This window comes from Lottia gigantea (genome assembly GCF_000327385.1).
Source record: "Lottia gigantea unplaced genomic scaffold LOTGIsca_85, whole genome shotgun sequence".
Taxonomy (NCBI): Eukaryota; Metazoa; Mollusca; class Gastropoda; family Lottiidae; genus Lottia; species Lottia gigantea.
In genome coordinates this window covers 455,789-468,437 of record NW_008710807.1, presented here as the reverse complement: position 1 = coordinate 468,437, position 12,649 = coordinate 455,789, and the positions used below count along the sequence as shown (strand labels likewise).

Sequence of the window (12,649 nt, the reverse complement as noted above, 5' to 3'; positions counted from 1 at the left end):
AGTGAAAAACAATAGATGTGTATATAAGACTGAATATTTAATATGTAGTACAGTATGATACTTTGTGATGCCGTAATGGCTCCGTGAGTTAGACACTTACTCAATAACCTTTAATAGCTAGCTGATTTTTCAACCCAGTTTCCCCCTGTCAGTGATGCAGGTCAGAGGGAATGACATGGAAAATACGTCTAGTAGTTCATACAAAACATTAACTAAGACCTCGTGCAATACAGACACTATAAAGATCCCTTGACAACAGAATATCACAAAAATAGTAAACTAATGTCAATGTTCTGGCTTATTTTCCCTCATTGAACACTGCATCTGGTTGCCAACTTTACAAGCCTAATCATATTTGCACTATCGGTCCTCAGCTAAGATTATAATATGACTGTTTATATTCATCTAGTACTATAGGAACTAGGTTACTAGTTTACTTACAAATGTCAGAAGAAATAGGTGATATATTCTGGCATAATATTACCTTACTAAACTTAAACTATGGAATATGTGTATATTACCATACTAAACTATAATATATTACTAAACTATAATATATTACTAAACTATAATATATTACTAAACTATAATATATTACTAAACTATAATATATTACTAAACAATAATATATTACTAAACTATAATATATTACTAAACTATAATATATTACTAAACTATAATATATAACTAAACTATAATATATTACTAAACTATAATATATTACTAAACTATGGAATATGTGTATATTACCATACTAAACTATAATATATTACTAAACTATAATATATTACTAAACTATAATATATTACCAAACAATAATATATTACTAAACTATAATATATTACTAAACTATAATATATTACTAAACTATAATATATTACTAAACTATAATATATTACTAAACTATAATATATTACTAAACTATAATATATTACTAAACTATGGAATATGTGTATATTACCATACTAAACTATAATATATTACTAAACTATAATATATTACTAAACTATAATATATTACTAAACTATAATATATTACTAAACTATAATATATTACTAAACTATGGAATATGTGTATATTACCATACTAAACTATAATATATTACTAAACTATAATATATTACTAAACTATAATATATTACTAAACTATAATATATTACTAAACTATGGAATATGTGTATATTACCATACTAAACTATAATATATTACTAAACTATAATATATTACTAAACAATAATATATTACTAAACTATAATATATTACTAAACTATAATATATTACTAAACTATAATATATTACTAAACTATAATATATTACTAAACTATAATATATTACTAAACTATAATATATTACTAAACTATAATATATCACTAAACTATAATATATTACTAAACTATAATATATTACTAAACTATAATATATTACTAAACTATAATATATTACTAAACTATAATATATTACTAAACTATAATATATTACTAAACTATAATATATTACTAAACAATGGAATATGTGATATCATAAAGCATGTTTTTACTCTTTGATACTACTTTTAGACTTCATGGAAGAAATTCTGATCAGCGAATATTTAGATGGTATATCTCATTAACATTAAATTTTTTTATAAATTCTGTTACGGTTACGGACTCCCATCCTGTTCTTTAAATTATTTAACTTATAGAAAGTAAAGTTATATTTTAACGAAGGAGAGAGATGATATCATACTGTAGGTTGAACCTGGCTAATTACACTCTTCCCTGCTATTTTAACTTCTTTCTTAAATTTAATACTTTAAAAATGGCAGAAGATCTAGGGCAATTGGTTAAGGTATCTTTTCTCATAAATTTCTGAATTTATTTATAGGATGGGATTGAAATGAGAATAGTTATTTATTATTTAAGAAAATCTGAAAAAAAAATATTACTTTTAGTGCTTTTGGATCCTACTCTGTAAGAAAAATTCTGATGCCACAACCAATGCTTATGAAAGTCAGCCTGGTATTGTCTGTCCACCCCTGTCATTTATTTTCAAGGATATTATAATTCCTCTCTATTTCAGGTTCACCTCTGTGAAGATGACAGGGAAAATTATCATCATAATGAAGAAGACAGAACAGAAGATACGTTTTTAATTCGAGTGAAATCAAACGACAAGGCCTGGAATATCAGACGGACATTCAGTAATTTTCGTAGCCTTGATAAACAGTTACATCGGTGTATATTTGATCGGAAATTCAGTCAGTTGGTAGAATTACAGAGGCAAGATGAAGAGAAGGAAAATACGGTAAGTTCATTAGAAAATATTCACAACTGAGCTCAGTATGTGAACTCTCTAAAAAAGTTGCCCAGTTTTAAGCTTATTGTTCATTGCCAAGTTTGAGTTGATGATATGGGAGCCGTGGTGGCTCAGTGATGAGCGTTTGCTAGCTAAGCTGAAGGTCTGGGGTCTAGGACAGGAGGAGATAATGCCATAGGATTTTTATACCAGGCTTCCAGTCAATGATGTAGGTTGAAGGACAATTATCCGAGGCCCTGTGTGCTGTGAATTTTAAAGATCCCTCAAAAAACAAAAATCCTTTGTTCACAGAGCTGTATCATATTGAATCTATATATACATTACAAGAGTTTGTTGATAGATTAATGGAATATTTGTGGATTAAAGAGATATTTTTGCAGATCAATAGTATCAAGTATAGCCTTAAAGTTTATTGAAAACAAATTGGCTGACTGATAAAATAAAATCATAAAATCATTAGATAACAAATTACTTTCCGTTTAAATTTATTCACGTTGACTACAAATTCTTCCATCAACCTTTTACCAGCAATAATTCGAGAAACTGATAGAACAATAATTGCACAAAAAATCTTCAGGCAGCCGTCAATTGACTATTATTTGCATATGATTAACGTAAACAGGAGAGTTCCGATATTTCTGCATGATGGCGTTATTGTAGCATCGCAGCATGATTCATCCCGCACTAAATGATAAAAACATATTTGACAGATAAATAGAGAATACTAGAAAATTGTTTCTTGTGTTACACCATGTAGAATAAATACAAGACAAATTTCTCATCAAATATTGGAATTAGGTAGATTGTGTGCCTGGAATAAGGTTGGTTTGATTTGCCAGCTGGTTGAGTTATATTCTTTTGGGACATTTTATATACCCACATGATTTTTGGTGACGTATCTTTACTCTGCTTAAGAATATACTGCAGCCTACGATTGTTAGTAGCATATTTGGACATTTGACTCAAACTTTGAATAATAATTTAATGATGGTACTAGACATTGTGGCCAATCATACCAACCTTTAACAACATGATCTAGTCAAATGAACTGCCTATAGTTGGTAATAAGAGATTTTATAGGCAACATATTAATACAATGTTTTACATGGAAAATACAATGCTTAAAGGCCATGGTTCACCATATTTGATAGGTTGATTTTAGTCTTGAATATTTGTAATGTCTTTAGAAGTACAAGAACTGTTTGAAAATCGCTTAATTAACTCAAATGTGCTTTAAACTTTCACTTTCTTTTTCTTAAAAGTATATATGTCTATGTATATCTATATATGTTGGAGTCTCAAGAAAAGACGAGTCGTAATTTTAACTTTCTAACGTAGATAATTCAAGACACGCATGGATTTGAATCTCAAATTTACAAATTTACGCTATTCAGATTCATAAGCCTGTATGATGCATGAAAGGGATTTAAAACTCTATTCGTTTACTGATCAGCTTAGCTGATTAATTCTAGTTTCTGAAACCAAGGTAAGATTGACTTCCAAATATGGTGAATCTGTCCCTTTAAAGTCAATAAATGTGGTCTGTAGGAATCAGCTGGTACAAATCCTCTCTGGCATTCCGTCATTGGTTGAGTCATGCTTGTGATGATCAATCCTGTATCACGGTGCCAAGTCTTGTAATTACAGGATGCAGTCTTAGAATATTCAGGAATGGTATTTTTGAGCAAGTATTCTGAAAGAAGTGTGTTTATTCTATAATAATGTCAGGTGTTTGTAATATGTGTCTAAGGATATTAAGGCAGGGTTTGTTTTTGTAATGAATTTTGAATATGTGGAAATTTAAAAAAAACCTAGTTTTTCTTTGGGAATTTTCATAAAGACAATATTTAGTGATGTAGTAATTAGTGAATTATTTTGACTTCAAAAAAGAAAGAAAGGAAACTGTAATAGTTTTGTTCAGTGAAATAAGTAATAAATATCTAATATTATTCATGTCTAGCTATTCCATTTTGACATTTTCCTCTTTGAGTTATGGAATAAGACTCAGTAGGATCATTACATATCTAACAGAATTGTGAAAATTATACAATACATTAACAATGAACAAAGGTTTTATCCTGAAGCTATATTTGAACAATATTAAACCTGTGTTAAGTATTATAGAAGATTGACTCGCCTATAGAAGCACTGGCCAAGGTCATAAGAGAATATACTTCTTTTACATCAGTTATAAGATATTGGAAATGAATCAAATTATAAATAGAGTTGACCAAAAACTAGGCTAAACTAAAATATTATAATATTAAAAAAACTATTAAATTAAGAAAGCTAAATCGGTTGAAAATTTGATTAAAAAAAAAATGTTGGCGGGTTTGAAAAAGTAGAAAACATAGGGCACTGGCATCTGAATTTTTCTTACCTTAAGGATGATACGAGCCTATGACACCTAATTAGCTAGCAGACGATGATCCAACTCACTTCTGACCGAGATATTCCACTGTGTTCAACTGAAATCTTATCAATATTGAAATAAAATAACTATTTTGTTAACGATTTAGAAAAATATTAAACAGTTGATACTCAGACATCATTGGGAAGCACTGGCCCTGGTTCAGAAATTTCCTGATCTTGAGAAGGATTCAAACCCAACAATCAACAATCCAACTTACCAATGACTGACCTATTTCAATATTGATGTTGTGAAATAAAAGACTATTTTGTACTGGAAATAATTTTATTACAGAGGAAGCCGGAAGCTGAAATACTAGTAGAATTATTGATATAAAAAACTATTTTGTCAAAGGATTATTTTCCGTCTGAATAAAAATTTCGGATATTGATATTTTGATTCCTGGAGGATTATTCATGGTACCATTCATTCAAATCATGGATTTATTTTTTAGGATCTGCGACGTTTGTTACGGAGATACTTGGAAAGATTTTCTTACTTGGCGGGGAGCATGATCAACTGTGGTTCCGTTTTAAATTGGTTAGAGGTAAGTTGATTTTTTTAGGGGTTGTCCTAAGGGTTAGGGATTTGAGAATGGGGTTTAGTGGAGTTTGGGTTGTCCCCAGGGCTGGGGATAGAGTATGGAGAATGGGGTTTAGTAGAGAATGAGCTTTCAGGTGTTTGCAGTGGGTATTGTTAGGGGCGGGGAAATAGTTTAAGGAATGTGGTTTTGGGTTGTGGGTTGCAGAGTGTTGTCAGGGCGTGGTCGGTGTGACCAGTAATCTCTTAATAAACCAATTTAATTGTCCGACAGTGTTTTGTGGCTTATAGACTTGACCGGTTGTTAGCTTAAGAAGTTTGGTAAATTATGAATTTTTTTTGGGGAACGTCACAGACATATGCTTGATGTTTGACAGATCATAATGACCATTGGTTACAGGAGCTCAATACTCCATTATAGCACTGTTTGTTTTAATGTCAAAACTGATTGCATGAATAATCACAAAGACATTTTCTGCAGTTTTAACTGATTTTCAAAATTATTTGGTTTTAAATTTCAGTTAAACCCAGAGGTATTTTAACTTTGAACAGAAACTTTAACTTTGATATATAAAATCATTCCTTCATTTCTGCTTTGATTAAATCATGGCAATTCATTTTCAAAGCTGGATATACTGTGCCAGACACCCCTCAACTTACTATTGAACTCTTCCACACATGCATACTCTATATTACTATGAACTGTAGATGTATTATTGGGAAAGCTCATTAATGAAATAAGGGGTGTTTATATCCAGCCTTGTTCATTTCAGATCATTTCTAACCTGGGTCTTATCTAAGGGTTATTGTAACAATGATATAATCTTAAATCAAAGGTCAGGGGTCAGGCAAGATGAGGTGTTATCCCTTCAACAATTTCATCCAGGGAAAATGTTGAAATTTGGCAAATTGAAAAGTGTACTTAATGAAGATTCTGGGAAAAGCTAACCCCCAATTCAAATAAAGCTGTCCATAAGTGGATTGCTTGTCCTGGACCTGTTTCAGAGGGGTGAGAGAGCTCTGGTCAATTTAATGATGGTTTAATTTTGATAGATGCTTCATCAATGTCAGGGTATGCTTACATAGTTAGAACACTAATTATAATAATTACAAATATATTATAGAAACCATTTTAAATATCATTTGAATTTTAATATTTCTAACAAAACAGATTGTTTTTTGTTCAAAAGTGGGTTTTAGAATGGGGAGGATGGTTTTTAACAAAAAGTTCTTCTTTTTTAATCAAAATAGTTAATTGCCTAGATACAGATTTTATGCTGCTTAATCATATTTTTACTGGAAACAAGCAAGACTTGTAAATGCATACCTTTTGGCATTTGCATTTCTGTCAGATGTCTGTGGTTCCTGTAATTATAGAAATTATACTGGATATCACGTCTGCAGCTTTATTTGAATAGAATTGCAGGAACTACAGACGTCTGAATAAAAATTGGATGGGCGCAAATTGCTGCTATCACAGCTTCCTGGTACACATTAAGAATTAAGAAAACCTCTATACAGTCCCTTTAAGTTTTCATTTAATTCATCCATCTATAAATATATTAATTTACATTATAGAGCAACATCATTTCTATATATCTATCTATATATACCATCTGAAATAACCCCTATCTACCAGTTAGTTTAATATAAACTTTCATTATTTTGAATCAAATCTATGATTAAAGGAAGGAGTAGTATATCAATAATAGTGTTTTATTTTCTGAAGTGTATAATGTCAAGATTATGCATAAAGTTCTTTGATATTAACAGAATGGGCCTTAAGATATGAATAACTTTTACAATACTGATAAAGGAATCTTTCCAGATACTAATAGAATTTTGTCAAAGCGAATTTCTTTAAAAGATTTGTTTTTTTTTTCTCCATTACAGTTGGATAACCGTGGCAACCGTTTATTGGCAGTGGATGATTCTGGTATCAATACGCCTGCAATAGCCGCAGCACACGCTATCAAACGTTATAACTCACAAGCAGTAGATGAAATATCTTTGGAGGTAAGAAATAGTTCCCATTTTCTCATGCGTCTGCTAGCTATAGACCATCTTCACAATGTCAAGCTATTACGGACTGTGTCTAATACTTTGACTGCTACAGGCTCTTTCTTGTATTGCCAAAGTTAGTAAATGCAGCAATTTGATAGGATTGTACGATACAGAATACAGCCAATCAGAGCCCTGTATAATGTCTGTAAACCATAAGCCATAATATTTGCAGTCTGTATGTCAATTTTCATAGTCTTTCACTTATCTTGCTTTTGCCCTCATTGCACACTGCATTACATTACTCACCTTCATCAGCTCAGCCAGGTGCAGGAAGGAAGGATGTAAAACCCCGTTTCATTTTATGTTTAAACCTGGATGTAATTTTGTAGGTAGGAGATATAGTTAGTGTTATTGATATGCCACCACCTGAAGATACAATATGGTGGAGAGGAAAACGAGGGTTTGAGGTAAGATATAATTCTCTATGAAGGGATAAGATCTGAGTTTAGCTCTTCAATAGAAAATAAATGAGAAAGCAAAATTGATGATACTGGGTGTTTCAGAAAAAGAGCTTGCATTTATTCGGTCAGATGAAACCAAGGCCACGGGTGCTATAGGCTGTGCATATTAAAGATCCCTTGATAGTTGGAAATCAAAAAAGAGCCAGCTTGTACACTGCATGGTGTCGACTGTCCCATCACGAGCAGAAGAGTAAGACATAAAACTCCATTCATTTCATTTCATTTCCAAACATCAAAACTTATTATTCCTGTTATCAGGTGGGATTTTTTCCAAGTGAATGTGTGGAGATAATTGGAGAGAAAGTTCCAACTTCCATGGACAATCAGATTCCAGAATATATCTGTGAGTGAAAGCATGGAAGTTCCGATTGGTGCATCTGGAATGGTTGTTGGCATGGTTTCGTAGTTTGATAAAGGCTACAGGCATACAAGCTGATCATTCTTGCTTTTGATGTTTTCTGTTAAACCTTCAAATAAATTGGCGAGCTCATCTAGTGCTTCTGATTTGTGTTTCGGACATAAATCTCTTACCAGGACACCCAGTTTTGGTATTTGGGATGAATTTCCATATCAGTTTAAGATCCTTGTATGCCTGTATTGATAGCATGGTTTGGGTGGCAAGTGTGCTTGTATGATGTCTGGCGAGTGCCAGGCTAATGCCAGAAAGCTGTAACATTTTACAATATGCCTAATATGAAAGAATTTTTTGAGAATCTTGCAGGGTTTGAGTCTAAATCTTGAAGGGATTGTACAGTGGTTTTCTAAACTTTTATGTGTATCTGGTAGCATTAATATACACCATTTCAATTTTCAGTCAGACGTCTGTTGTTCCTTCAATTCCACTAAAACTAAGCATTTTATGAAGTTTATAATATTAGCCTCTTTTGTATGTTATAAACTGGTTAGTTTAAGTGGAATTGCAAGACCAACAGACGTCTGACTGAAAATTGGAATGGTGCAAAACGATGCTATCAGTGTCCCGATACACATAAAAGTTTAGAAAAAACTCTTTAAATCAGAGAAACCTGAAATTCTATCCTGTAAGATTCCACTTAATGAGTAACTAACATCGTTAACAGCATGGTGTTTTTGCATTTTGCCTCTATGTTCCACAGGTGGGTTTTTTCCCTGGTGAATGTGTGGAGGTTATAGGGGATAAAGTACCCCATTCCATGGCAACTCGAATACTACGGGGGGCTGCAACACGGAAACCTTGTAAGTATAGCATGTTTTATTTCTTGTGCATTTGAAATTAACGTAGAATTTGGTGGGAGTTGGTTTTTAACTGCATTTTATTGAATAATGTTTGAAATTACTGTTCTGTAGTACAATCAAGCCGTTAAATTTATATATTTGTTTACAATATCAGTTGAATGATGATATAGATAGTATTTTTAAGACTTATTAACACTATTTAAAATATAGTCTGCTGTCAATAGATCTAATTCACGTCGTGTTTTTAAACCAGCAAGGTTCATGATGCAAATTACTTTATCTTTTGAAAAGATAGGGATGTCTTATGAAGGAATTGTCTATCAGACGACAATAAGCACCCAATCAACAGCCAGAAAAGAGCCTTAAAACTGCCCTTGCTCAGAAATGGTTGAAAGTAAACTTCATCTGAAAGCATCCTTAAATAACTTATTGACGTTAAATATGCTGATATAGAAACAAAGTTAACATGTAAAATACAGACTGCTTTGTCAACTCAAGAGATCTGAAAAAACCTTTGTTGGACTTGCTTTGATGTTGTATTAGGCTATAGAACCACTGTAATATATATAAAATACAGACTGCTGTAGGGCAATAATCTCTGATGTAAAATACAATATTATAAATATCAATCTATTATTACTCTCTATTATAAAAAATAGAAAAATATCACAGTTGACATTTGAGATTAATAAAATAGCTGGAGTAATCATAGCACAGAAAATAGTTATATAGTTTAAAGAGATTGTAAAGAGATTTTCTAAAGTTTGTATGTGTATCAGGGACATTGATAGCATCAATTTAAAAACAGATGTCTGTGGTTCCTGCAATTCCACAAAAACTGAGTGTTTGATGACGTCACTAATTTCAAAATATGCTTATCACATAAGTCCCTTTGTAATTGGAATGGTGTTAATGGATGCTTTCAATCTCCCAAATACACCTACAATTTTTAGAAAACCTCTTTACAATCTTTTTAATAAAATAGCATGTAATTCCAGAAAATAGTGAAAAATTTGACAAAGTAACAGTCTGATCAAAATGCAGTTCTGCATGTTTTGTTTCTTGTTTTTTCTATGGGTTTTTCGAGTGCGGACTGTAGCAATGTTGGTAAGAGTGTTAGAATTTGACACCATTTTCTAAACTACTTCAAACAAATGATGGTTGTGGGTTTTAACTTAGGTTAGCGTGTAATAGTCTGTGACCTCGATTAGGTCATCGCTTTTGTTGATCCAGCTATAAATGAGTAGTGATAATTCAGGGAAGATCAATACTAAGTGTTTTGGCCAAGGACTAGCAGGTGGTAGAAAGGATCCTTAACTGTGAACCTATGTTGTTATCCTTGTAAAATATAATTTTCTTCCATAAACCATTTGTTATTCCATAGTAAATGAATTCTTAAAAATATGTAATCTGGCAACTCTTTTTATAAAGGTCACATGACGTAGGCACTTGTTTAAGATTCTCTATATAATACATAGTTCAGCTCAACTAGTCTATTATTTATAAGGCAGTGGTGTCAAGCTTTTATCATGTTTGATACTTTCATTTCAATTCTGATACATATAGATTAGGGTAAGTGTGGAATGCCCACCATCCAGTGAATGGCCAGTCTTGATTGCTCTGTTCTCATTGACTGTATTGAGCAGAATTATGTCTTGAAAAGGTTTAGAAGCCAACGCAAGAGGAACAGGTTGAGGCATGAAACAAACAGCATTTTCAAAAATATCTAAAGCATAAGAATCAATAATCTAACTACCCCTGCCCTAGGGAATAACAAAGCAAAATCTGTACTTGAATAGAATTTCATTGAAATTGTCTTGTATATCAGTTATATTTAAAACTTTCTGTGTTAACTTATCCAAGCAATATGATTTCGTATCAAGAAAAGGCAAATTTATGAATCCAAAGCCTGTTCTTTTGAACTGTTCATATAGAAACTTCAATGACCGTAAAGTTGAAACTTAGATTATGCATGTAAAGTCATAGGGCAGTCTACATTAACCTTCTAGCAGTTAGTAAGGACTTTTCATTCATAAACCTCAATGACCTTTTAAAGCTTAAGATCATGCTTATAGAATAATAGGGCAGTCTACATCAACCATCAAGTGAACTTCCTGCTAGTTAGTCATATTGAAAGTTCTATTATTCATAGTAATATTACAGTATAATTAAATAGTGTATATTGAATAAATATCAACAGTGGTCTAACTGGTGAAAATTTGTTTTATACTTTTAAAATTGTGAATTGTTCATCATTTCTGGGAAATAACTTGTATTTATCTGATTAGTCATGAAAAGTGATCAGGGTGATTAAAAAACAAGTTTCTATTGAGAGGTAATGATTTACTATTCAACTGTGGGCACAGGCGCAGGCAGTTACATGGAAATTACACACGCTAACGTAGTTTACAACCATTTTGAATCTCTTCCTCAACTTAATAAGTCAAATTTTGAACAAGGCTGCCATGTTTCAACTAAGCCCTCAAATCATATTAAAGCCATTTCTAAATCTTTAAATATGATTTGAGGGCTTAGTTGAAACATGGCAGCCTTTATCAAAATTCGACTTATTAAGTTGAGGAAGAGATTCAAAATGGCTGTAAACTACGTTAGCGTGTGTTATTTCTATGTAAGAACTATACGTAGTTTTGTATGTGGTACTAGGTCACATAGCGTCTATGGAATATTGTGAATAACAAATTTAAATAAACTGTACACAGTGTTTAGAATTTTTAATTCAAAAGTGATCTACCTTAGTCTTAGAAATGGGATTATATTTAGCTAAGCTTATCAAGTAAAGTGTTCACAGTCCGCAGTCGAAATTTTGAGCCTTTTAATCCTATGTGTACGGAATTATCGGCAGTAGAAAGTTAAAATGACAACTCATCTTTTCTTCATACGCCACCATAGAAAAATATATAGTGAAATTTCTAGGTTTATTTGTAGGGAGTATGCGATTTTCATACAGTACCCAAATCAACCTTGAGAATGGCAAACCATGGTCTTTAATGTGAAATGTTTTTTTCTCTACTAGTAATCAGAAGACATGGTAAACTGATGTCGTTTTTACGGACTTTCTTCTCCACCCGGCCAGCACGGAACCAGTTAAAACAGTCTGGTATCGTCAAAGAACGAGTGTTTGGCTGCGATCTTGGTGAACATTTACTCAACTCAGGGCATGATGGTAAGTGTAAGATAAAAATATCAAGTACTAATGATCCAAACAGCAACTTGAAACCCAACATCCAAAACAACATATTGGCAATACATTGGTAGCAGCTAATGATCTTTTCATATGATGAAGTATATCGATTATAAGTATTTCATAATGAAAAGTTGTGTGGCTTATTTTTGCAATTAAAGCAATCGTGGCTCTTTGTGCTGCTCGTTGAACATCTGACATAAACCAAGCTGTAAATGGGTACAGATAATCGAAGAAAGATTAATGCCAAGAGGTTTGCCCAAAGATATGTTTGGCCAAAGGATCCTATGAACCTTCTAAGCTTCTTATCCTAGTAAAAAATGGTTACTTCTTTCAATCTTTCTTTCTGAGAGGAAGTTCCTTTAAAAGAATTAGGATTTTAAACTCTGTTTAATTTTTTTTTGCAGTACCGTTAGTATTAAAATGTTGTGCTGAAGTTATTGAAGAACATGGAATTGTGGAT

General features: G+C 31.9%; 1 protein-coding gene across 1 annotated transcript in view; it reads left to right on the top strand.

Annotated features, from left to right (window-relative positions):
- Nucleotides 1–2,051: 2,051 nt before the first annotated feature.
- Nucleotides 2,052–12,649, top strand: part of LOTGIDRAFT_133635 (hypothetical protein) — a gene marked incomplete at both ends in the record, with an annotated part of 17,523 nt that continues 6,925 nt past the window's right edge. Inside the window, 7 exons of the mRNA XM_009067714.1 lie at nucleotides 2,052–2,282; nucleotides 5,159–5,251; nucleotides 7,138–7,260; nucleotides 7,638–7,715; nucleotides 8,028–8,112; nucleotides 12,019–12,168; nucleotides 12,594–12,643. Of these exons, the coding sequence (XP_009065962.1) occupies nucleotides 2,052–2,282; nucleotides 5,159–5,251; nucleotides 7,138–7,260; nucleotides 7,638–7,715; nucleotides 8,028–8,112; nucleotides 12,019–12,168; nucleotides 12,594–12,643 (810 nt within the window). The remainder of the gene's footprint in view (nucleotides 2,283–5,158; nucleotides 5,252–7,137; nucleotides 7,261–7,637; nucleotides 7,716–8,027; nucleotides 8,113–12,018; nucleotides 12,169–12,593; nucleotides 12,644–12,649) is intronic.